The sequence below is a fragment of the Bidens hawaiensis genome, unplaced genomic scaffold (genome assembly GCF_021521415.1).
Source record: "Bidens hawaiensis isolate Kalapana, Puna unplaced genomic scaffold, B.hawaiensis_p1.1 tig00029316_1, whole genome shotgun sequence".
NCBI lineage: Eukaryota > Viridiplantae > Streptophyta > Magnoliopsida > Asterales > Asteraceae > Bidens > Bidens hawaiensis.
The window spans coordinates 181,923-209,847 of NW_027494843.1; the positions used below are offsets into that span (position 1 = coordinate 181,923).

At 34.7% G+C, this 27,925-nt stretch overlaps 3 protein-coding genes and 2 pseudogenes across 3 annotated transcripts; 1 reads left to right on the forward strand and 4 right to left on the reverse strand.

Annotated features, from left to right (window-relative positions):
- The first annotated feature begins 664 nt into the window (after positions 1 to 664).
- LOC143578666 (uncharacterized) lies at positions 665 to 4,617 on the forward strand. Its single transcript, XM_077062165.1, has 2 exons — positions 665 to 2,332; positions 4,485 to 4,617. The coding sequence occupies exon 1, from the start codon at positions 685 to 687 to the stop codon at positions 2,320 to 2,322; it is 1,638 nt and encodes a 545-aa protein (XP_076918280.1). The 5' UTR covers positions 665 to 684; the 3' UTR covers positions 2,323 to 2,332; positions 4,485 to 4,617.
- On the reverse strand, positions 2,624 to 3,571 carry LOC143578656 (uncharacterized; annotated as a pseudogene).
- Positions 4,618 to 4,701: 84 nt separating the features above from the next.
- On the reverse strand, positions 4,702 to 5,373 carry LOC143578667 (transcription repressor MYB5-like; annotated as a pseudogene).
- Positions 5,374 to 5,463: 90 nt separating this feature from the next.
- On the reverse strand, positions 5,464 to 7,591 carry LOC143578651 (peptidyl-tRNA hydrolase, mitochondrial-like). The gene is made up of 8 exons (XM_077062158.1): positions 7,469 to 7,591; positions 6,666 to 6,750; positions 6,508 to 6,575; positions 6,358 to 6,408; positions 6,166 to 6,239; positions 6,003 to 6,061; positions 5,833 to 5,909; positions 5,464 to 5,752 (listed from the first exon to the last, which is right to left on the reverse strand). Exons 1-8 carry the CDS (start codon positions 7,586 to 7,588, stop codon positions 5,600 to 5,602), a joined length of 687 nt encoding a protein of 228 aa, XP_076918273.1. The 5' UTR covers positions 7,589 to 7,591; the 3' UTR covers positions 5,464 to 5,599.
- Positions 7,592 to 14,169: 6,578 nt separating this feature from the next.
- Positions 14,170 to 17,444, reverse strand: LOC143578668 (putative serine/threonine-protein kinase PBL3). The gene is made up of 6 exons (XM_077062166.1): positions 17,308 to 17,444; positions 16,889 to 17,196; positions 15,457 to 15,592; positions 15,224 to 15,360; positions 14,987 to 15,110; positions 14,170 to 14,533 (listed from the first exon to the last, which is right to left on the reverse strand). The coding sequence occupies exons 1-6, from the start codon at positions 17,366 to 17,368 to the stop codon at positions 14,172 to 14,174; spliced, it is 1,128 nt and encodes a 375-aa protein (XP_076918281.1). The 5' UTR covers positions 17,369 to 17,444; the 3' UTR covers positions 14,170 to 14,171.
- Between the last annotated feature and the right edge of the window lie 10,481 nt (positions 17,445 to 27,925).

Sequence of the window (27,925 nt, forward strand, 5' to 3'; positions counted from 1 at the left end):
TTTCGGTTCGATTTCTCGGTGGTTTTTTTTTTATGGAACGAGGACAACGGATGAAACATTTTAGTTTTATTTGCTTTTTTTGTTTTTGATTTATATTTTGAGTTATGATTTTTTATTATTATTTTTGAATATTTTTTTTAGGGGTTTTTGTTCTTAATAGGAAACCTCTTAGAAAAAATCCAAAAAAAATAATAAAAAAATCATAACTCAATAAAAAATCTAAAATTACAAAAATGTTTCTGCCGGTATTCTCGTTAGAAAAAATCTCATACTCGTTCTGACTTGTTCTGACCCTAACCTATTCTGACCCAAACCAAAACAACTCTTTTTTTAATTGACTCATTTTGACCCTAACCCATTCTGATCCAAACCCATTTCAACCCATGACTCATTCGACCCAACCCAACCCATTTGACACCTCTAGATAGCAGCCATACCAGATACCACTGCCCAATAAAACATTAGTTTAATTAAATTATTAAAAATACAAAAGATATTGCAGTTGGAGCTGTATATTGTATAGTTTGATTTTTGCTTGATTTTCAAGTATTCAACCACATTCGGTACAACATCTCCATCTTCCATCCTTGAACTTTACTCCACATATTTGATTACATTTGACAATCAACACAACATCTACATACATCCTATGTTTCATTTGTTGATTAGATTCACGTTACAAACATGAAAGATAACAACCATTCACCAGATCTAATCGGCCAACACGCCATCAAACTCATTAGCAATGTAGGATTCTCAGTATTCATATTTTCGGTACTCACATTCACAATAATAGCCATTACATACCAACCTCCAGACCCATGGGAATCATCTAGAGCTTTAACTAGAGCCTTCACTCAAGTCTCAAATGCCACATTCCAAATGGACACTTCAGTCATCCAAACCGGAGAAGATATAGACCCCGTTTCCGTTTCCATTAACCCGTCCACCTCCCCTGCGTATCCACCCGTGGCCCAGCCCGACCCGTTAAGCCCGATCCCAAGCATGGTCTCCAGTGGCTGTGATGATGCAAGTTTGGTTAACTGTTCTGCACCGGGAGTCTTGACCGCGGTCAAGAAGTTTAATGCGAAACATTTTAAATCGATCATGTTTGTGGAGTATCAAAAGCCCGTTGACGGGCCGGGCCCGAATGAGTGTGATGTGTCATGGAGATTTAGGAATAAGAAGGATAGATCTTGGAGGAAATATAGAGATTTCAGAAGGTTTAAATTCGGGTATGGCGATGATTGTAGTTACAAAATCGTGCGTGCAAAGGGGTGGCATTCGGGTGTCAACGCGAAACGCCCACGAAGTCAAAGTCAACCAAAGTCAAAGACTGTGACCACATTGCGTGACGATGAAATAAACGACACGATACCAGTTATGGGATCGGGTTTAAGAAATGGGAAGTATCTTTATTATTCGCGAGGCGGGGATTATTGTAAAAACATGAATCAGTATATATGGAGCTTGTTGTGTGCACTCGGTGAAGCGCGATACTTAAACCGCACGTTTGTGATGGATTTAAGGATATGTTTATCATCAAAGCATGCTTCAAGCAACCGAGACGAAGAAGGAAAAGACTTTCGGTTCTATTTTGACTACGAGCATTTAAAAGAAACCGCTTCAATTGTTGAAGAACACGAGTTTGTTAAAAACTGGAGGAAATTCGAGAAACAATATAAGAAAAAGGTTCCGGTTAGGAAAGTTGCATCGTACAAAGTTGCACCCGTTGAGTTAAAGAACGATACGAGCACGATTATTTGGAGACGGTTTGATAAACCCGAGCCTGGAAACTATTGGTATCGGGTTTGTGAGAATCAAGCAGCAAATTATATTAATAGACCATGGCATTCTTTATGGAAATCAAAGAGGATTATGAATATAGTTTCTGAAATTAGTGGGAAAATGGATTGGGATTTTGATGCTGTTCATGTGATTAGAGGTGAAAAGGCAAAAAATAAAGCAATGTGGCCTCATCTTAATGAAGATACATCACCTGAATCATTGGTTACAAAGCTTCAAGGGGTTGTTAAACCATGGAGGAATCTTTATATTGCGACGAATGAACCGTTTTATAATTATTTTGATCGGTTAAGGTCGTATTATAAGGTTCATTTGCTTGATGATTACAAGGGGTTGTGGGGGAATAAGAGTGAGTGGTATAACGAGACCATGAGTTTGAACGGTGGTCGGCCTGTCGAGTTTGATGGTTATATGCGTGCTGAGATGGACACCGAGGTGCTTTATAGAGCGAAGAAACAGGTAGAGACGTTTTATGATTTGACAAAAGACTGCAAGGATGGTGTTAATTCGTGTTGATTTGAGATAGGTTTTGATTGTTTATTTGTTTTGTTGATGCATCTTTTGATATAAATGGTTTGTAAAATACTAAATCATAAGATGTCCTAGTTATACATCTAGATAACTATAATATGGCATTGGGTGTTCAATGACTGTTACACTGACTGATTCAGGTAATATAAGCCAAAGTAAACCGTCACTAAGACGGTTTAACATGAAACATTCACATCAGTTTATATTTAGAAAGACACATTAAACAGTTTCAAAGTCTAATAAAAGATGTAAACACATATCATTAATTTCTAATGCAAATAAAAACCTAGAGGTGTAAATCCAAAACAACCTTTTGTCTTTTCCATTTGTGTGCAACAAACCTTCGTTTTTGTAGATCATCGACGTGACCCTCGTGATGATCTATATCGATACCCTCGCGATCACCATTCCGCTTCTGAAACCCAACAAAGCTTTTGCATAGATCCTCTGCGTGACCCTTTGGGATGTGATCAAGGGCAAATTTGTAAATGCATCTTGCCCGCTCCGTTTCTTTGCACTTCTCTTCGAATTCAGCAAATGACACAAATAAGGTTTCGGCCTCTTCATCGCCCGCCAGTCTATCAACCGCCCTTTCGTAGCAGTTTCGAGCTAGACCGATTTCCCCATTTTTCATCTCGAATTTGGCAAAGCAGATCCACACACCGGCTTTTGGTATGTGTAGAACAAATCTTTCATAGATGGATCTCGCAGGCTCAATCTCGTTATATCTTAACTCAAATTCAATATACGAAAGCCACGCTTGCTGGTCGGGTTCCCAACTCATCCACCTTTCAAATATTTGTCTGGCACCTACAACGTTCCCGAGCATCTCCTCCATGTGAATATAATTATACCACATTTGATCCACCCTCGGCAACAGCGTAACCGTGCGGTCCCAAACATTGCGGGCACGATTAATGAACTTGTGCTCCATCTCCATAAGAGCATACTTGAGCCACGTTGTGTGGTCTCTGTGATCGACATCAAGTGCGAGTTCCCAGACGGACCTGGCACGGTTAAAATCGGTATGCGACTCCTCCCATTTAGCATACTTGACCCACACGCTTTTGTTCCACCGGTCTCTCCTAACAGAGTCTTCGAATTCTTTACGTTTTCGGAGACGGTCCCTGTCTTCACGGAGAATCTGTTCGGCGGTGATTTGAAGTGGAGCAGGGGTTTTGTTCTTAACCCTCACTGCTCGGGGAAGAAGAAGAAGATAGCTATTACTTGCCATTGTATTGTTACACGAAGAAAGAAACAAACTATGAAAAACAACAATAATCATCCCACATTATTTATTTATGTGGCATGCCGGTGCACTAACTTATAAAATTATTTTTGAAAATTCTTAAAGTATTTATCAAAACAAATTTCAAGTTTTAAATACTATTTGCAAAACAATTCAGAAATATGTATTATAAAGTAGTAGTTTGTAAAAACCAATTAGAACTTGACATGTGTCCTTAAACTAACCGTAGCGCGCACGTTCACTAATCATTTACTCGTCACGACTAAATAAGTTTCATGCTTCGTAATCAGCGTCCATAAGTATTCATAAGACCTTTAATCGCAACGAGTAGATTATAAGGTTAAACTAATCACGACGAGTTAACTGCTAATAAACTACTAACTGGGTATGCTAGTCGTCGCGACTAAAGGACTTATGAATTAGTCGTGGGTGTTGATTACGAGGCATGAAACTTAATTAGTCGTGACGAGTAAATGATTAGTGAACGTGCGTATTACGGTTAGTTTAAGGACACGCGACAAGTTTTAATTGGTTTTACAAACTACTCGTCACGAATAGATTATAGTACCTAATTCTGAAATTTTTTGCAAATGATGCCTAAAACTTGAAATTTGTTTTCATAAATGCTAATTTTAGGAATTTTCCCTAAAATTATTATATTTTTACAAATTTTGTCCTTTTAATTTGCTTGATGATTACAAGGAGTTGTGGGGAATAAGAGTGAGTGGTATAATGAGACCATGAGTTTGAACGGTGGTCGGCCTGTCAAGTTTGATGGTTATATGCACGCTGAGGTGGACACCAAGGAGCTTTATTGAGCGAAGAAACGGGTAGAGACGTTTCATGATTTGACAAAAGACTGCCAAGGATGGTGTTAATTCATGTTGATTTGAGATAGATTTTGATTGTTTATTTGTTTTGTTGATTCATGTTTTGATCTAAATTGTTTGTAAAATACTTAATCATAAGATGTCCTAGTTATACATCTAGATAACTATAATATGGTATTGGATGTTCAATGACTGTTACCACTAAATGACGGATTCGGGCAATATGAGCCAAAGTTAACCATATTGCAAGCACCTAATATAATGTAATAGTTATTTGGCTTGATATTACTTCATAGGATTAACATCATCATTGAAGTTCTTGTAACCATCATGCTTGGGTTAGAGCAACCGGCGCATGTTGATTGCGCATTTCTTCATTGATCAATGAATCCAAGAACGAAGAGAAAAGATTATCAGGCGAGTGACTTAAGAGCATCATCGAATTCAAAACCATTGTTAGGGTTGTTTGGGATAGAGTTTGATGTGTTTTCATGAGAATTTGAGAAAACTGCTTCGGTTTTGATGGTGATGATGATAATGGTTTGTGTGTTTTTGGGTCAATCCCGTTACTGACCGATCAACTTCTTGCTGAGATGAGTGTTCCAATAGTTTCTGATCTCTTCATCGGTACGCCCTGGAATTCTCCCCGCAATCAGTGACCATCTGATAAGTGTTAAACAAGATTTATAAACTCAATAATGAAACAATTATTTCAAAAGACAATCACAATCACAAACACCAAATGAAGTGTACACTACCAGTTTCCAAGAAGGCGGCGGAGGCGGATGATGAGATTGTCCCCGCTTGATTGAAGGGAGGAGGTAGTTCATCCAACGAAGGCGGCAGCTCTTCCGCCTTCTTGGACACTGACGGCCACCGCCCTTCACCTTCTGTGCTGATATAACCAGACAACAGCAGCTCGCCTTCTTCACGTCTCCACGGTCCTTTGTTCATCATTTCCACTCTTGGGATGCTGAACTTTGAGTAGCAATAAGCTAATATAAACTTCACTGAATTGTCATTAAAGCTATTAAGTTTCATTTGAATTTATTCCACTGTGCTTAATTGAGCAGTTTCCCACCACAGGCACCATTTCATCACTCAAGCCCAAAAGTACAAAAACTTCTAAGCATAGTCGTATGTACAGTACAACATATTGAAGCACGACCGAATAACGAATCAACTAATCGAAACGACTTAACATAGAATCGGCGTTATCTGCAACTTTAATGTGTTTGTATTTCTGCTCTGCGTTAAATCTCCTACGCCACTCATCCATACCCTTTGCCACAAGTTCTTTCAATGCGACAACTCCCTCTTTCAAGCCAACATTAATCTTGCACACACAAAAAAATATGTACAAAAAATGAAAACTTATCTAAAACAGAAAATTTAGATGAATGGATAATATCTTACTCGTTCTTGAGCGGTTGCATTGAACTTTTGAAGCAAGAAAGCTTTGGGATCCATCTGACCAGGCGGCTTACCGATGCCTACACACAAATTGTAAAACGTAATCAATTATAAAAAGCTAAGAAGTATAATATAAACAAATAAATCGATTAATGAAATATGTTTACGCTTACCGATTCTTAATCGTATAAATTCCCGATTCCCACGGAAATGATGGATCACACTCTTCATCCTGAACAAATAAATAAGCATCTTACAGGTAAAACCTTATGTCTGCTAATTGTCAAAGACTAATAATAATGACATTAAATTAAAACTTAATAATATTATCCATACCCGTTGTGGCTCCCATGACCTCCCCGGGGCTGAATCCGAAGGACCCCACATGGTAGATCCATGTCATCATGAAACTAAAGCCACAGCAAGCAAAAGAATTAGGATAATACAGAAAAGGCTGACAACTTCTTAACAGAAGTTTAAACTATTACTGAAAGAATATAACTTTCATAATCAAATTTAAGTTCATACCACCACCACTCGGTTTAAAGGGAGCTTGTAATAGGCAGCAAGTGGACCACTCTGCAGTCGATGCACAAGTTAATACTTTAACTAATCAAACCGATAACCAAGGTGTAGCATTTTACAGGAAAAGAATAACCAGATAACAAAAAAACTTACAGATTCACCGCTTAAATTCATGTATGTTTGTGGCTTTGCTAACAAAACCGGAACACCGTCTACCATGCCTAATACACATCAAACAATATTCCCATTAATCAAAATTACGTTAGAACAGAACATGAAAACAAACTTGAAACTGAGAGAAGATTACAAGCCTTTTCCAAAAATGGCTTTACAGAAAACAGTGTCCATAGAAATCCCTTGTGATTCAGCAAAAGCATCCATCATATTAAACCCGACCTAATTTCCAAAAACACACATCGATCATATTAAACCCGACCTTATTATTATTTACTAATTTCTACCGTGTGTTGTGTTTTTAGTTTACCTATAGTGAAATGTTGAATTAAACTGACTAATATCATAGTACTGTATATACATACATACATATATATATATATGTATATATATATATATGGGGAAGTATAAAATGAAAACCCACTTGAGTTGTGAAAACCCGTGAAAACCCTATGTAACATCGTTTTTTTTGTTTTTTTTTGTTACACACGTAATATATGTTGTAACATTTAATACAAAACATCGAAAACTAAAAAAAATTTGTTTTGCTATTTTTTAACATTTTTTTACTAATTTTTATATGTGTTTTTAGGAGAGAGAAAAAGTTATTTAAGTATTTACATTTTTTATTAACTTTAATTGTGGACCACAAGATTCAAACTTTAATTAAAAACATGTGGTTGAGAATGAGTTTCTAGAGTTTTCACAACTCAAGTGGGTTTTCATTTTAACTTAACCCATATATATATTGTGTATATCTATTTACTTTTGAGTTAGGGGTCTCGCCGGAAGCAACCACTCTATCTTTAGGGAAAGAGGTAAGGTGTGTCAGTATCCCACCCTCCCAGACCCTACTTATGATAGCCTAGGCTATTTCTGGTGGGAAAGACTGGGTATGATTGATTTATTTAGCATAGTAAGTGTCAAAACAAAAGCATACATTGTGTCTTGTTCCTTTGAATTTATCCCCAGGATTTCCCAACCCGACGAACAACCACGGTTTCGGTGATTGAGCCGATGTGCAGAAACCACAATTTGGATTCAATACCCTCCTTAGCATCTCTTAATAACCTGTTAGCTATGGCTGCATATAATTCAAAATTGAAGTTTATATATTAATATTATATAAGTGGTATAACACAACCTTTTAAGCATCATATTCCATCTTCTAGCGTTTCTTACCATTATCAATAAACAAATTCAAATTAATGGCTGAAATATAGGTTTCTTCGAGTTCAATTGAAAATTAAAAACCCTAATTTATAGAGACAATGTAATTGGAGAGTTAGAGACTTGCCGTTCAGGATTTCAAAATGTACGGCGGAGATGCGATGGTGGTTGCCGGCGGCGAGGCAGTGTGAAAGAGAATAGAAGCAAAATCAGGTTGAGACATATTTGATTGGTTAAAAGTAAAGCCGATCGAAAAGCTAGCGGCTCATAGTTTGCTCATAGTTTGCTCAAACGAAGCTAACTAAAAAACGCTTTGATTTCAAGCCATTTGAGTCGAGCGGGTTCATTTTCATGTAGGGTGGGCACAATACGGATCAGTTAAAAATGGGTCGGACAAGAATAAAATCAACTAATTTAGAGCGTTCTCGTCTTTTTTCTTATCTCAAAATCCAAAATTACACTAAATTTTCTTTCTCATTTTCATTAATAATATAACTTTTAATATTTTTATCGCTACCTAATTTTTTTCCTCCCTAACAATTACTTTGAAAAGATATTAAATAATTATATCTCTTTTCTTATTTCAAAATCCAAAATTACATTAAGTTTTCTTTCTCATTTTCATTAATAATATATTTTTTAATATTTTTATCATTACCTAAAATTTTTCCTCCCAGGCAACCACTTTGAAAAAATATTAAATAATTATAAGGGGGTGAACAGTAGCTTTACGGATATACAGAAAAATCACTACATTTTTCTTCCCATTTATTTACAACACCATAAACTACTCCCCACAGAAAAATCACTACATGCTCTTAGGCGTAGAATGAGTAAAGACAGACCTCAAACTATCAAGGCATTCCTTGCATGTCATCCATATTATTGTTACAGGGTTCTAAGTTGTAATTGGTTAAGAGTTGAGGATATAAAGAAACTTTTGATCGTGAATAAATTTGAAGAAACATTATTCACACTATATAATTTTTAAAGTTCTTGAAATTGATTGTGATTGAATGAGAGAAAAAATGTAATGATAAAAGTTAACAAAAAAATATTATTTAATTGAAATATAAGAGAAATTGCAGTGTTTTTTATGTAATAAAATAGAGATAGAGATGTTGTTAGGAATATTAAGTAACTTTTCTTTTTTTAAAATTTAAAAGTTCCCGAATAAAAAACAAATATAAATTAGTTTACACAAACAAAACATGTTGCCTAGACTTGATCTTTACAAAACTTGATCGAATAAGAAAAAATGAAATAGAATTGAATCAGCAAGAACTTTATTAACAATTTGATAGTACAATCTGTAGCATTCGTCAATTTTCGGACCCGGAACCCCGACCCGTTAAAAGTTTTCATTTTATTTTACTACTTTGGAACTTCGTTATTTAAGAACGAATTGTTATTTATTTTATTGGTTACGTCTTTATCTCAGGTACACGTCACTAGAAATTCGTTAATTAGGTAAATGAGTCATGGAAACTTTCCAATTTTAATCCCTTAACGATTACTACCCTATCTTGATTAACAAGCCAAAGCTTAGGGACTCAAAATGTAATTTTGTTTCAAAACCTCCTCTTCACACGGGTCCTAACTTAACATTCTAATACACTGATAGGGAGAGATTCCCCAAGAGACCACGATCATGATAATACAAATATAGATGCAATAAGATATGTAAAGATACACAATAGCTACAAAACCACATCTGTCTAGTTTGAATGTTAGCTTACACAGCACGTGACATTTCACAATAGCTTATGCACACTTCTAAATGGGTGGGCTAGTTAAAAATAATTCATTTTCTTTTCCACATCTAGCTTCTTGCTAGGGGTGTGGTTTTATGACTTTATCATATGGGTTACTTAGAATGGCCTGCAAACTTACATTCCTTGTTAGATTGCCAACACGTGAAACCCTTCTCGTGAATTGGCGGTGTCACATTATACATACCGTGTCGATCGAACCCGGTGTTTTTACAAATTTATATGTAACCTGTAGTATTAAATTAACGACCGAACCCATTAATTTTTGACGAACGAACCAAGCATCATTGAAAAAAACATTCGAACCCAATAATTATGAAAAATTAAGTTAAATTTATTTTAGAAGTGAGTACCTTTTTAATAAATATAAAAATTGCTAAAAAACATATAAATGAGCCAATAATAACCTCTGTATAGATTATAAAAAATAACCCAAAACCATTCATAAAATGGGTGAATAAACCTAAACCCAATTAACATTCTTAATTAAACACATACCTAAATAAAAATTAAATATATACAAAAAAACAGAAAGAACGACGATCAATTTATGTTTCTGTTGACCAGAGTCAAGACATCATCTACTACTCTAATCGTCTTCGACTCTTTGCCAATTCGCCTAAAGGCTTCAACCAGCGCCTCATCTTTGGACTTCAACTAGATAACAACAATGGTCGGCCGACAATTTCTTTGATTGCTTCAAGACTTCAAGGCTTCAATCGATTATACAAATATGCTTGCAATTGTTATATTGGAAATGAGTTCTTTTTGGAAGTCACGATTGAAGATGGTATAAATCGTTTTCAAAACATGAAAACGCATTGGGAACAATAATAATATGTTATATATTTTTTATTTAATATAACTTTGTATTTTTTTTTCAATGTTGACGATATACTTTTGTTATGTAATGATATTGTATTTATTTAACCAAATGACCGACCCGGCCCATCTATGTCCGAAAACTCTGACACTGGAAAATAACCAAACATCAAAAAATCCCAAATCCATTAGAAAAAATTTCTAGTTCCGTCACTATAATCTCGTCCATACCACCTTTGATCTCTTTTGAACCATCTTCCGATAATATCCAATGGTTTCCATTCATACAATATCTTGATTGTTTGTGTTATCGTTTAATTGGAACTACTAGTAAAAAAGTACGACAACTATTAAGTTTGAAATTCTAGACGTTTACTCCAATTATCTCAGAGGGAGTCAACGTTTTGCTCTAACGTTGTAGATTCTTCAAACACATGGCAACTCACATTTGATCTTAGTCAAAAGGCTGAGAAATGAATTACAAGAATTAGTATCTTATCTATTTTATTATTATTAAATAGTATTTTAAATAGTCCATGAAGATTTAAATATCTTATCAATCAGTTGTTATTTTGGTAAAACTAGGAAACTACAAAAGCAGTGCAAGTAGATTGTAAAACAGACATGACTTTTAAATCAAAAGATGTTATATTTTCTATTTCGTTGTGCTTGTTTTAAATTTGGTTGCAACTATTGATTGAAAATAACAGAAAAATATGACAACCATTCAACGTATGTACGACAATTTTTAGTATCATAATTCTATAAATGTCATTTTCGAGACTTTTGAACTTTGAAAACATATCAAGACTCACGTATATTTATTTGATTTAACCTTTGACATTTATTATCGATATTTATTGGCGGCTTCTTATAAGGGTATTTATTCGGGTGATACATGTACATTGTGCTTTCTGATACGACGACCTCGTTAAGAAAACATATTATGGAGATAGGGTTCTAAACCCTCGGTACGACCATTACTTATTACATTACGTATTATATTTGTTATATTATTATTTGTGTACTAACAATGTCTAATGGGCCGGTAGCCGAGCTTGGCCCACTAACGTTAGGGTTTCATGATGACGGCCATGGAGCTCTCTATATAAGGGGCCTTCACCTCTTATTTTAAAAGATCATTGGCCTCCACCATATTTTTATGTCTGTAAATGAGAGAAAACTCTTGGCAGTCACCTCCACTCCCTCACTTTTCCATGTAAGGCCAGTAGCAACTCAAGAAGAAGATTGAGGCGTGGGCTCGTTCATCTTGAAGACCAGAGGACATCCATTCGACCCGACCTGAGGTTGAATTCATGTTTCTTCGCAGATGAACATTTATGGCGTGTTTGTGGTCTGTATAAAAAACGTGACAGCCCCAACCATTGCCAGTTACGTTTGGAATATTTATGAATAAATTTTACTATTGTTGTGCAACTGCGACCGTAGCTTGTGCTATCTTTCTTTAGACGCTGATCATCTAACCGTGTGTTCATAATTATAAGAAAAAAAACCTATATTTTGTTTAGAAGTAGTTTAACCCATTCCACTCATGTTCCTTCAGCATTAACACTCGACTCTCTCCTTACTAATTGCTTGTGATCCTAACAATAAATTTCATGTATGACAACATAAAAATCTTCTCGGTCCATATCACCTTTCTATCTCCTTAATATTCAAAAGTTTTCATCCATTCAATATTTTTGATACTTCCTATAAAATATGCGCCGTATAATTAGAATTAGCAGTGAAAAGGTATGACAAATTGACAAGTACCCAAGCTTTTAAGTTCTAGATACGTTTACAGTTTACTCCAATTAACTTAAGGAGCCATATTTGACTATAGATCGATCCTTCAAAGTCCAAATAAATGTCACATCCCGAACATCCAAACGTCGTAGTATGTTTCAGACACATGTCTAGTCGATATCGTTTCCTCAAATCGATTAACTGAAACATCTTTCTCAACTTATGTTCTTTTTCTTATGACCAACTGTTGTGATTATTAACATTTAAGTTGTGGTTTGACATTTAAGTATATATAGTATTAAATTTACATATTATTGAAATTTTGAAAACTTGGAAACTCCAATAGCAGCGTAAATAATACGGCAATGAGTAAACGCATATGATATCTAAATAAAAAGATGTCAAAAGTGGCATCTTATTTAGTACTTGTTTAAAATTTGGTTGCACACTTGTTAATTAGTTGAAAATGACTGAAAGATATGAAAACCATTCAACTTAAAGAATTGTGATAACATTTATAAACATCATATAACTATATAACATGTCCTTCTCGAAACTTTTGAACATTGAAAAGATGTTAGTATTTTAGTGTAGTTGGATTAACTGGTTGATCAATTTAATCATAATAAACATTAAGCAAGTTCGGGGATGTGTGGAGTACACACTTGCTTTAGTTTACTGTGATGTTAAGGGTGAAGCTCCTAACGAACAGGGGTCCGGGGGCAGCGCCCCCGATTGCGGGGTTCTAGGGGCGGCAGCTCCTAGCAGGGTCCAAGGGCAGCGCCCCTGGCTGGGGTTATTAACGAAAAATTTTATTTTCGTTAATAGCGCTTCATTAAAAATTCATTAGAAAAATGAATTTTATTAAAAATTCATAAGTATTATTTGAAGTTATTTATTAATAAATTTTAAATTTTGAATAGATAACTGCTTGAAGCAGTTATCTTGAATACAACTGCCCTGGTGATATATACGTTATTGGATTGATTGACAGACGTTCTGGTTCATCTTCCTCACAAAAATCCCATACGAAATTCTTGTCTCAATTTAAAGTTTTATCCCCTGTTTTGAAGAACCACCAAAATAACTTTTAATCTGAAAGTTATCACACGACTTTTTAAATAATCCAGGTTGCTATTTTGAAATCCCAACAAAAGATGCCATTAGTCATTGTCACGTACATTGTTTCATCTTGAAATTATGAGTATTGGATAGGCGGCTTCTTAACTGGAAGGGTGTCGTTACACATGCACAACGTTGTTTATGATACGAGGTCTAACATTAGTAATCTTCCACTTTTGTATTTTAGTTGTTTATATGTTTTTGTTGCGATACATGGGTGAGTTGTCTTCCGCTATTTGTAACATTTATGGACCACCTTCATAAAAAAAAATGTCGCAAACGGAAATTTGTCTAATTAAGCTATTCAATATCTCTCTACTTTACTCTTAAATTACACTCTTTTCGACAAAATGGTACTCAAACCCACACAACTTGAAAAGATAAAGACAAACACGTTCTTAAGTGTATGAAACTGGATCATATAACTAAATGTTTGTGCGTCCGGCCGATATGTGTGCGCATGTTCGTTTAATCACTTGTATGTTTTTGTGCATTCACATGTTCATGTAGATATATGTTTTTGAGGTGTAGCAAACATAATATTTATAAAATCGAACACAGTTTTAAATTAGATTTTTAGAAACAATATGTTTGTTACAAAAAGAAAAATAGCAAATATGCACGTGCTAATTAAGATTTAAGGGTCTTAATAATTTTTATCGGCTACCTATTTTTAAAAGAATAGAATCACATTCATGAACCAACTTGGATCCTTTTAGTATTTTTCATATATTATTTAATGCTCAACCAACAAAAGCTATCTACATCAATATCAAAACAAAATATCTACCATCTAGATGTCCCATGTGGCCATATGGCTAATCACTCCTATTACTATTTTATGACCTTAACACAATGAATTCATTGTATTTGAACAAATATTATTAAAAAAAAAAAGAGCCAAACCAAGGGTATCATTATTTTGGCATTTTCACTAGCCGATATACACACTATATCAAGATTGTAGCTTTTAGCTTACTTATGGTAGCATTGCTCAAGATTCTTGTTTTAGTGGGACCAGGGGCTTAGCACGGCCGATGAAACTTCAGGAATATTTTTGGGCGCGTTTGTGATTTCTTCCAAAGACGCGACAACCTCCGCCATTGTCGGTCTGTGTTTGGAATCTTTATGGAGGCATTTTAGTGCAAGTGAAGCCACTGCTTGTGCGCCTTTCTTTGAATACCGACCACCTAACCGTGTGTCCATAATTCTAAAAACCCCTCTATTTTCATTTAGAAACGGTTTCACCCATTCCACCAATGTCTCTTCAACACCACCAGCTCTCTCATCAGCAATTGCCCGTCGCCCTGACAATAACTCCAATAAAACCACTCCAAAGCTATACACGTCGTTGTTTGTAGTCAAGTGTCCTGTAAATCAAACATATCAATGCATCAAAAACTTTGTTTCAAACATCATTACCTTAATAGTTATCAATCACGTGGTCAAATACTCCCACATTGATCTAGTTGACTATGCCAAACCTTAAAGTAAATACTAACATTTGTCAAACATTTAAAGAAACCCGTGTTAGATTTGAAGTTTTTAACCATTTGATCAGATTTGTCAAACATATAACTAGGCTTTAGACATGCCAATTATTTTTCATCTAGATTTTGACTTTTTATGGTCAAACTAAGAACTCTTCAACATTAAATTGGTACTTAATTATACCAATAATGTTCTTAACAATGTCAAACTTTAAGGCAAAAAATACGACTAAAGATCATTATTTGTTCCACGCAAAATAATTACAACACATGTCGACTTCAAAGTTGAAAAGTCGTTGATTTGACCTGAAAAGTCAAAGCGTAGCTTTTTACCTGTCGCTACATATTCCGGAGCAGCATAACCGCTGGTCCCAACAACCCGAGTTGAAACATGCGTGTTATCTCCTACCGGCCCGTTTCTTGCTAACCCGAAATCAGAAAGTCTTGCAGTAAATTCCTGCATTTTTCCAATAAAAGGATATAAGATAAAAATAAAATAATAATAAAATAATAATAATAATTTAAACCTTTTTGCAATTTTCCTAAAAATTATAAACCATCGTAACATACCGAACTTAGGAGGATGTTAGAAGCTTTCAAATCACGGTAAATAACACTGGGTTCCTTGCTGTGCAAGAAAGATAATCCTTGAGCTACATCAATGGCAATGCGCATCCTTGTGGCCCAAGGAATGGGTTCAACGCCTTCTGCAAGTAACCAGATAATCATGTTAAACAAAGATGAAAGATTTAGACCAGGCGATTCATATGGCTGCAGCCATGGAAGCATGAACATAAGCTTACTTCTAAACAGGTGGTTTTCTAAACTCCCTTTTGGCATGAATTCGTATACCAGAAGCCTGCTTTCGTATTCCTGGCAATAGCCGATAAGTTTAACGAGGTTTTTGTGACGAAGCTTGCCCATGTAATCAACTTCAGTCTGCAAATTATAAGAATTGAAGAAGCATCATCATCATCATCATCGTACTCAGTATATCCCACCAATAGCAAAGCTATGGTAGGGTCTGAGGAGGGTAAGATGTAGACAGCCTTACCTCTACCCATAAGGATAGAGAGGCTGCTTCCGGTGAGACCCCCGGCTCGATAGTAGTTTTGCATCAAGCCTTGGACATAAGGCACATAGCACTCAATCATCGGGACACCGGCTGATCGGTGCATGTACCCTTGTCTTTCGGCTATCAACGCCACTACATGATGCCTGATTAACCGTCCGTCACTTTTAACGTTATTTTCACGAGATTAGTAAAATAACGTCAAAATTAGTGCAATTTCACTTTTGCCCACCCGAGGGTTCACACATATATACATCATATGTATATATTACAGCATATTATTTTTTTTGCTTTTAATGTTAGATATTAAGAAACCTGAATAAAATTAAATGTACATAATAAAAGGCCATAATATCAAAATATATATCTTCATAATTTTGGCATAAATACGCGAAGAATTTAGTTAATGATAGTTTGAGTTATTTGAAAAATGAGAAAGTTAATCATCATGTATTAAATTATTATATACTTGATGAAATGAGTATATATGGTAATATAGTAATGTATCATAGGTGTATAGTGTTTTCAATTTATATACAGAACAACTTTTTTAAATAGAAAATCATAAAGAAAATACAAACAATTATACTAGATGCACTCAAAATAACCGGATGCAGATTTTGCGTAAAAGGAAACGGTTACATATATATATATAAGTAACATTTTAAGTGAAAAGAGACTGTTACGTATATATAAATAATGTAGTATATATGTAACCGTCTCTAATTTTCATATTTTGACTATATAAAGTTCTTTATATATATGATTTTAGGTTTCCTTTTAAAAAAAATTGAACAATAGTCAAAATATTTTTCTTCATCTAAAGTCCTTAGATTTTTATCAAGTGTTCCAATTCTAATTTTTTAAAACTATTAAATACAACAAAATTAAACATGTATGAAGCTTGGTTATCATTTAATAGTTACTTTTATAATTGCTTCTAAGAAAAAGTTATCACTCATTTGTAACCAATTAGTAATCAATATTCTTTCACTTATCTCACTTAATTTAAAAAAAGAAATTAAACATAACTAAAAAATTACATAGTGTTAATTAAATGAGTAAAAAGAAACAATTTCAAAACTTACTGAGGTAAATTTCTACAAAGAAAAAAACAGAGTAAGTTACGTTTGACACAAGTAACAAAAGAAAATTTCACTTACAAGCCATTCTCTATGACCTTGATGACTTTCAGACTTCAACACTTTAACGGCAACCACTAGTCCGGTGCCGGGTTTCACCGGAGCAAAAGTGGTTTCATCAATCCACCCTTTGTACACCCGCCCAAACCCGCCTTCTCCGATCAAACTATCCGCCCGAAAGTTTTTCGTGGCCGCCTTCAAATCGCCTAGCGAAAACGCCTTCAAATTATTCGGAATTGGAAAACTTTCATCCGCGGGCGCTTTCGAACCTTTTTTTAAACTCTTCGCACCCGATTCTTGACTTCTTTCCCTCCGATTAATCGCCTCCTCTACAACACAACAAAATTTGAATAAAATGATTAATAATTGTAATTTGTAAACCAAATTCATTTTTTTATAAAATTTGGATTGCTATTTGCTAATGAAGGTAGAAAGTATACTCATTAATTGTGTCGAAGAGACATGAGCAACGTTTGCTGGCTTTCCGACACAAAGACCCATTTGAGGGATAAGAGTTTAGATATTATGTTTTTCAAACATGAATAGAAACTGAGGGAATTGGGGTATAAATTGATGGCGGTTTTGGTTGGCAGCTAAAAGGAGTTCTTTTTTGAATATTCTAAAGTGTTAGTCAAAGAGTAATAATATATCTTGAATATTAATTGTGGATATAACATTACTTCATTATGTTAAATTATTGTCTATCTTGACTACCCGTATCTTCGCTCTTTTGCATTTATTATAATACTTTTTTTTCTTAATACGATTTGGTGTTGGTCATAATTTGAGACTTGTGGGATTAATGTTAGATAAATACATGTAGGCAACTTATTGTTTTTGTCATCAATTTGGTCAAAGTTTTTGGTTGGAATTGACCAATATGTGATTTAATATAGAGAAAATTCTTAAAATAGTCTGTTATATAGAGAGAATTCTTAAATTAGTCTAAAAGTCTTGATTATTTTTTAAAGAATTTGAACTGAGTAGATACATTAGAATAAGATCTGTCTTATGAGGGAGCATGTCAAACTATAAAAATATGATGGGAGTAGACCAAATATGGGAATAATGTTGATGGAAAAGACCAAATTTTTGAACATATTGAGGAAGCAAACCATTTCTTTCTTAACCTTTCTTCTCAAAAGACAATCTCCCCAGACGGATTTATTATATTTCCTACATGGGCCGTACAAATTTTCAAATTCGTGAAAAATGTGTCTTTTGATTTCGTTTTGGGAGACGCATTTCGGAGAAATTTGTTCTAAGGAGACGAGAATTTTCTTTTCTTCTTATAAGTTGGATTTATTCAAATTTCGTCCACTCCGGCAGTATTTATTTAAATTCCGTCCACACCGACAAGATTTAACTATAATCCGTCTACACAGGCAAGATTCTGATTAATAACTTTCTTTCCTTAATATTTTGATTTAATACATCTGTTTATTAGCCCTTATATTCATCTTCATCATCTTCTTCAATATACTAGTTCTAAGGAGACACATTTTGATTTATTATCCCTTGTACGGAATTTAACAATATACTTGTTCTGGAACATTGAGATTATATTGCAGTAGGAATAGGAACCAATAAACCCGGAACCCATATCAATAACCTCCACATGATCTCCGCTCTTAAACTTTATCATTTTGGATTAAAGAACAAATTATAAGAGGTGAAAGATGATCCGATGATGATAATTCGTATAAATGATGAAGAAGCAAATATATTTTATAAAAGTATATGATCTGGATAGACAAGGAAGGGAAAAAGAAAAATCTCGTCTCATTAGAACAAATTTGTCTGAAATGCGTCTTCCAGGACGAAATTAAAAAGACACATTTCCAAGAATTTGAAAATTTGTACGGCTCAGATAGGAAACATAATAAAAACGTCTGGGGATACTGTCTTTTGAGAATAAAAGTTAAGAAAGAAATATGACATTCTCCCTCAATATTTTAAAAAATTTGACATTGTCAATCAACATTATTCCCATATTTGGTCTGCTCCCTCTATATTTTTAAAAGTTTGGTTTTCTCTCTCATAATAAAGATCTTCTCCCAATATATCTCCTTAGTCCAAATTCTTTAAGAACAATTAAGACTTTTGAGCTATTTTGAGATTTCCTATATAATGGACTAATTTAGGAATTTTCTCTTTAATATAATAGTTGTAAATTTTTTGTTTCTTTTTTTTATAACTGTTATAAGATTATTATGTGTAGTTGAGTATTGTTGGGATGCCAGAGTTTTAATGTGGGCGACAGGTGTGAGTGGTGGAGTCCTTCTCCGAACAACTAATCATACATTTTTAAATTTTTATATTTTTAATAATAGATAAAATCACTACATCAATATAAAATAAACGTTAGTTGAAAATTTACTGTCTACGTGATATAACATGATATTTATTCATATATTAAAACCATTACAGATAACTTAATGTAAATTCTTAAACTTTGTAATATGAAATGGATAACATGTAATTTTCAAAAAAAAAAATGAAATGGATAACATGCAATTCGTGTAAATTACAAGGACATGGACCGACAACGACCCTTTGACTAAGAATACGCAAAAAAATGGTATCCGTAGCATAAATTTAATAAGAGTGTATTTAATTTTTTGATTTACTACTAGTGAGTGCCGTATTGTGTATTTATAAAAAGAATATATGTAATTGTTAATACGCATATGGGCACACACTAATATGTATACCAAGAGTGAATTATGGGAAAATTTCTAAAATAAGTATTTGTGAAAACAAATTTCTTGTTTTAGGTATTATTTGCAAAAAATTTCAGAAATAGATATTATAAACTAGTCGTGACGAGTAGTTTGTAGAACCAATTAAAACTTACCACATGTCCTTAAACTAACCGTAACGGGCACGCTCACTAATCATTTACTCGTCACGATTAAATAAGTTTCATGCCTCGTAATCAACGCCCACGAGTAATTCATAAGTCCTTAGGTCGCGACGACTAGTTTACCCGGTTTACATTCCCTACACAAGTAGTTTATTAGTAGTTAACCCGTCGCGACTAGTTTAACCTTCTAAAACTATAAAAAAAAATTTCATAAATACCTATTTTGAGAATTTCCCCGTGAATTATTGACCATCAAACTAACTTTATACGAATATACTTTTACATCATATATATACAATTATTAAATATTTTTTTTTTACTTTACTTAAAAGAAAAAAAAATATTTAATAAGTGTATAGGACGTGATATGAAAAAGAAAATATAGATATTTGAAAAGTTAGATATGACACCATATAAATATGAATGAGTAAATGGCATTGGGTATCAGTATCAAACTAATACATCATGCATGTATCTGACCAAGCCATTTTGGTACAAATTTTGTACCTACATTTTGTGTTTTTTTCTGGGACATACCACTATTTTAGGTTGATTTACTTTAGACAAAACAACAAAACTAGTCCTTTATGTTTTTACGTTTTTTCATTAGATGTCCTTTGGCAAAAGAAATGACAGGAGACATCCTTTATGCTTAAAACTTTATCACGTTACGTCCTTTAGCGCTAACCCCGTTAATTTTTTTCGTTAATATGGTCATGTACATTGCACATGAGGGTAGTTTGGTAAATTTATATATATTTAATAATTATTAAGAATAAAATATAGAGATATTCATACAATAAACTCTCTCTCTCTCTCTCTCCCCCCACCTCTCCCTTCCTTTTTCAATCCATCTTTCTACCATCACCTACTTTAGACCATCGCCACCACCACTCGCTAACCACTACCGTTTAATCAACGAACTCCCTGTTTTTACCGGTAACAAAGTCCTACCATTCCCTCTCCTGAAACACACTCTCTCTCTCTTTGTACACACTATGGATTTTGCCCGAAAAATCTGCCGCTGCCATCACCTGTTTTGAACCCTGATTGCCACTTGAAAACACAAATTTGGGGCTTCCGTTTGAAAACAAAAACAAGATATGTGCAGAAAAAAGCCCTAAATGCAACCGTCAACCTCTCCGTCGTACCACTCCTACCATCGGCCTAATTACCGCAACATCACCGCCTAATTACCTGACCACCACTAGCCAACATAAGCACCACCGTCGTTGCCTTTAAACCCCCAACCTGACCACCATCATCGTCGTCTTTCAAATCTGCATCTCCACCACCACCTATCATTTCTCTCCACTACCACCATCTCTAGAAACCACCACCCACCACCAGAAAATGAGCATCAACCATCACCACTATCTCCGATAATAGATCCATGATATACTTACCCGGATCTAGAGAACTATCACACCCCAACCTACGGTGGAATATGCCGGGGCGCGACATAATTGTATCATAGCTCAAAAGACACTAAAATAAATCCACGTGTCAATATCTAAATTATTAAATTTATATTATTCAAGTACGCAAAAGCACGAACATTGTCTCATAGAAATAAACATAACAACTTAATGAAAAGAAATAAATAGTCTTTAATTCATCATGCATCCTAAGGTCCAACTACTCTTTAATCCCTAATTTCTTCATCCAATATAGCTACCTGCGCCATGTGGGAAAATACATAGTTTGTCAACATAAAGTTGAGCAAGTAATCACGGTTTTTGAATACATATAATATAAAAAAAATGACAATTTCTTGCGATAATATGAAATATTACAACTAGCATAACATCAATATAACAATAATATAAAAGTTGTCTTTTCACTCGAATCCCATGGATAACGAGCTACTCTGACGGCGTATGATCATACTAATGAGGACGAGGATGAGATACCAACCACCAAAACATAAAATAAACACATAGTCACATTTGCATGTATAACTAATTGAGCAATATCATATAACGCAAATAGTGAAATTGTAGTGAAAAATGATTTAACGCATAACGCCCCCAAAATATAAAACGGTAAAAAAAGGGGATGTGAATTACTTACCTTTAGTGAGTGGATTAGATGAGGATGAGATAATAATAAAAGTTCGGATGGACACGTTTAAGCCTTCGAGATACGTCAACAAGGATGCGCTAATTGTTTAACGATAGTATTAATAAATGAGGAAAAGAACCAATAACGATTTGAGATTCGATGAGATATTATTAGTCATTATTGTGATTTAATCGGTTTGATAAATGAGAGTCGTTTAGGTTTTAGTTGCCTTATTTATTGATTATTTATTAACTAATTTTAGTATTAACATTATAGTTATTATTATTATATTGTTATTATTATTATTGTTATTGTTATTATTATTATTATTATTTGGTAACTAAGATAAGTGATATATTTTATTCATATCCATATTTTCAAGTAATGAATTTTAATAATGCATAACCGATATTTAGCATTAATAAACGTTATATATATATATACTTTGATGAAACCTTGGTGTTAATTATTTATAAAAAGGTACATATATGTATATATGTTACGGAAAAATTATTTGAGCTTTTAAGGTAGATCGATTTAGATAAAAATATTTGTTTCCTATTATATATATAAATAATTATATTCTTAAGTATATACTTATTATCAATAGGAAACTATGACATGAAACCACATCCAAAATAATATTTTCAAGGTTCAGTTTCGTTAAAACAAAGTTTATTTAATATTATATTATGATTATAATAAAAATAAAGCAGAAATTTAATCAAAATAAAATAGATATGCAAAAATTGGGTCCAGGCAGGTTTGAACCCGCTCCTGGGCCGGTTCCGGTGTTTAGTCTTTCGCACACCAGCATCGTGCTGGTGTGTTAATTTGTAAGAATTACCAGTTCTTAAGTTATATAACCAGATGCACCCAGTCCTAAGTTCATTTACAAACCCTAGATCTTAAATCCGTTGATTCGTTCGTTGTATGTTAAAATTGACTTAGGGTTTTTGTTAATGGATCAAAAACGACTTATAATCATGCTTCAATTACCGTTTATAGTTGCGGAAAGGGGGTTTACGGCCAACAGCAGGTCGCGGCTTCTCTTAAGATTAAAAGGTTTCTTGGCGGCTTCGTATAGGGCAATTGAGTTAGGGTTTATGATCGCGAGATTGAGAGGAATGTGTGTGCACAATTAATTGTATTATAATTGTGTTTATATAGTGTTTTAGAGCCCAAGTTAGCCGCGGTATACATTGATTTTATAAGCTGTCAATTTGATTTGTTTTCTATAATTATAGTGTCGGTGTGATCGTGTATTAACGGAAAATCGTTTTTTATAAAGTTAATTTCACGATTGGGGCCGAAAAACACGAGTTGCCATAGAGGGTTAGGGTGTCGGCCGATGGTTTGGATGGGGAAGAAGCAGTTTGTTATAATTTTGAATGGAAATTGCATTTTGGTCCTTCTATTTTGGCTAAGGGTACAAAGAAGATCCAATGTTTAGTTAAAGGGTTAGATTTTTATATTTTGGATAGTTAAATAATAAAAAAAAATAATTAAACAAATGGAAATCTTTTATTGATAATTTACCTGCCTAAGAACTGGGTCGGGTAATGATTACAAAATATGAACGGAAAACCCGAAATGTTACAAGAACAACCATCAAATAGAAACGATACTTACCTGTTTGGAACCCCACCGCCTACATCCTATCTTCAAGCTCAGAACAGTCGCCGCCTACATACTTACCCAGGTCCTGGAGAACAACCACTTTGCCTACATCTTGTTTGGAACCCATCCGCCAACATCCTGTTTGGAACCACACCGCCAACATACCCAGTTTTGGAGAACAACTATTTCGCCTGAACCATAGGTCTTCGCCGCCTACATCCTATCTTCAAGCTCAAAACAGCCACATGAGTTGGGCGGTTCGTTGTGGTAGTCGGAGGTGGTGGTGGCACCGGAATTGGAGAGGTGGGAGACTTGAGGAGAGAGAGGGAGTATGAGTTTTATGAGAGAGAGAGAGAGAGAGGGAGAGTTGGGTGTTTATGGTTTTTTATATTTTTTGATAAATACGGTAAAAAGACTAGTTTACCATCGTGTGCAATGCACATGACCAGATTTAACGAAAAAAATTAACGGGGTTAGCGCTAAAGGACGTAACGTGATAGAATTTTTAAGCGTAAATGATGTCTTCTGCCATTTCTTTCGCCAAAGGACATCCAATGAAAAAACGTGCAAACATAAAGGACTAGTTTTGCTATTTTGTCTTTAATTTAAGTACCGAAATATACCAGTATAATACCTAGCACTTTCATATCACTACAGGTATCACTTTTTTACAATTTTAGAATCGGTACACTACCAATACCGATACCAAGCTCAATCTGCTCCATATTAACATTAGAGTTTCATGGTTACGTGTCGGACACACCGACAACATCAATTTCAAAACGTCACGGCGATTTTGTTATTGATATATTTTGTTTATTTTCAAAGTGTAAAATACACATTTATTCATTACACATGACGAACGTCGTCACAGTCTACCGCCAGGCATTCACCACACATTGTTCACCTGCTCATCATTATCACTTCCAATGCATCCACCACTAAACACCAAACACCCCCCACCGTTTAGACTATTAATGTACCGATGTACCATATAGTTTTAAATGATATGAATACATTACATATTTTTATATAATACAATAAATAAATATGGTGTTTACTGGCTGTAAACTTAAAATTATAAAACTTTTAGTTGAGTATTTAGGTTAGTTTAAGAAGGTGTAATGGGTATTATCAATGGGTAGCTTTTAATCACATAAGATAATGCATGCGTGTATAGGCACCGTGTAAACCGATTCATATTGAGTAATAGGTATGAAACGCATTAATGTAACCGAGCATGGGATTAGATTATCGAAACATGCCACAAATCCGACTTATGTACATCCATGCCTTCAAATAGAACACGTTATTGTTAGACCATTAGTTAACATAGGATAGATTAAGACTCGATATCAGTGCCGGCTATGATGTGGGGTGGGGAGGGTGACGACTCCCGGCCTGATCACCCGGTAGGCCTGAAAAATCAAATTTTGAACCTAATTTGAATTTTTTTTTTGGATCAAGTTATAAACTTATGAGTTTTTGAATCCTATTGAATCGAATTCGAATTATAAATATTTTACATAGAGTTTTGTTTGAGTCAACATGAAAACAAATTATTGGACGCAAGACAAGGAATTCGAAGAAGTTTTTAACAACGGGTGGAATTCTCCTGTCGGTTTTTCGACTTCGTCCAAGTTTTAAGGCTTTATAACAAGTTGAGACTTCTTAAAAACATGCTCGGAGTGCAAATTAAAGACAAAAAGAAGAGAATGTGAAGAGTATGAAAATGTGTCTACAAGAATAAATGATATTTACAAAAGGTTGGATTGTTGGAATTTATGCTTCGGATCAAGCGTGAGCCCAACTATGGCGCAGGCCCATTGCTGAGGGTGGGCTTGGCTGTTCAGCCTTCATCTCAAGTCCAACATCCTCATGTGGCGCATGGTCTGGCCCTAAATATTTCAACCGTAGGTGAGGCAACTCAGCCCAATGTGATGGATCAGATTGTGGTACGGGAGCTGGCCTGGTGGATAGTGGGCCAATTAGCGGGCCAACCTCGTCGAATGGGATCTTGCCTGGTCTTCGGGCTGCGGATATAGAGTAATCATGTTTGGAAAGAAGATCTTGTTTGGGCGCGACTACAAAAAAGGAGTCTAATTTGGAATTGTTACAAAAGCTAAAAGTCAAGTGGAACGCCTATTGGGATGAAATGCTAGATTTTTTCATTCAGAGTTAAAACAGCGTAGAATGATATTGGCAATGAATGGTTTAAAGGCTGATGGTATGTGGATATATGATACTTCCCTTGTATAAAATGCTCTATAAATAACTTCATATACTATCTTTCCAAAAAGTTTTGAGAGTTAAACTTATATCAGATCTGGGATTCAGTAAACATTTATACCTTTAAATATAGGAGGATCAAACGATCGTGGCATCTAAAGGCATGCTTGGTTCGCGAAATTCAAATGAATTAGATGGAATTGGAATTTAAATATCTTCTCTTGATGTGTATAGTTCGTAGAATTTGTTGAAATTGGAACTTAATTCCATTTCTAACGAGTTTGGTTGACAAATGAATTGAAGTTCATATTTAAAGTTAATTCGGTCAAAATCCTTTGACATGTGAAGGATTTCATCAAAAGTAAATGGAACATCCGACCCTAAATGCGTTCCAGTCCGGATACAATCGAATACGGATTCCAAATTGACATGCATGGTCGAAATTTACAGAGGCGTAATGGATAATAACATTTGACAAGTTTGAAGAATTGTTCAGATTCTTTGATTTCGGATTTCCAGTCAACTTTTTAAACCCATACCCATCTTTTACTTCAGCATGAATGAAAGATTATTTGTATAAATATAAACTTATGAGCTATGATAAATAAATATCCATGAAACATAATCCCTTCTTTGGGGCCTAGTATTCATTTGTTGTCTTAAGTCGTGAAAAGCTCAAACGATCCAACCCATATGATGATACAAAGCCTTGAAATAAGGTGGAATCCATTCAACACTAAAATCACAACCTGCTCCCTACTTATCATTTAACTTTTCATTACACCCCCTTTTATATTTAGAAATATACTGACAGGCTATAAAACAAATCTTAACGTTTCAACAAATGATTCAAGTTAGGGGTATTTGGAATCTGTTTTAAGCATCCGTTGCGTTGTGGTGTGGCCGTGTACTAATGTGAATTTAGTTAGTATGGGCTAAGCTCGTTAAGAAACTGATACTAAATATGTCAAATAAGAAAACAATGCCCACACTCGTATAATTTATACTAAAAATTAACATATTATAAAGTTCATAACGGTAACGATGCTAATTTTAGCCCGAGCGTTGGTGAGTTGACGCGAATTCGATCAGTTTGGCCATGTCTTTTCGGTACCATAACTAAAACAAAACGGTTGGTAAAACCTTGTCGGTAGAAGGCGTTACAGTGGCGAGTCGGTAAAACCCGGGCGTTGGTAAAACCCGAGTGTTGAGGCAGTGAGTCGAAGCGAATTCGATCAGTTTTCCTTTATGTTCGTTACGAAATTGAAACTAAAGTGGAAAAAGAAATAGTGTGGCCTGATATTCTGCCACTTGGCCCAATGAGAGTCATTGCGACACCAAAATTGCCTTTTAGTCTGTATAGATAATATCTTCAATTGATATTTTTGGTTAAACTTTTTTTTTTTTTTAATTACCAATTCTCTGGTTAACTAGCACATACTAGGGTGGCGTATGTTTTTTGTCTGAAGATCTTCCTGGCCTTTTATGTCTGCGCCGTGCAGACGTTTAAGCTTGTAGACTGTTTGTTTTTCTGAAGACATTTCATTAAAAAACGTCTTCGCACCCTCTTATCCTAGAAGACATGGACCATAGTCTTCTAACCTCTTCTATCTCCTTTTTCACATCATACCCATCAGACATAACAACTTCATTCACCTCCAACCCGAATCTCTCCTTCCTCCCTCCAGCCATCAGCCTCTCCTCCTCCACAACCGCTGCCGCCGCACCACCTGAACCACCGCTGCTACCGTGCCACCTGAACCACCGCGCCGCGCCGCCCCCTGAACTATCGCCGGTCATCTTCTCCAGCTTGTCCTCACGCCACCTATTGAACTACCACCGTCTGTCATCTTCTCCATCTCATCTTTAATTTGTTTAGGTTTGATTTTAATGTTTGATTAAGTGATTTTTGGTTGTTCTCATAGTTTTATTGTACGATTTGCCATTTGAATAAGTTAAAAAAAATCACCAAAAGCAAGCTAATCATGTTAATTCCAAGTTGTTGATAGTCAGTTTTTTGTCTTGCTAATATGTTAGGTTGTTTGCTTTTAAATAGGATATCAACCCAGTTTTATCACAACTATAAAAATAAAAACATACAATGGGGAATTTTCAGTCTTATAACTTCTAGAGTTCTAGGTTGTACAAATTGTATCTTTAAGATATTTAGAAGATAAGTAGTTTAATCTTTAATTATTGGTTAACCATGGACTTTTATGTTTATGTTTAAATTATGTTTATATTTAGGCTTGATTTATGTCTTGTAAAAATGTTTATGT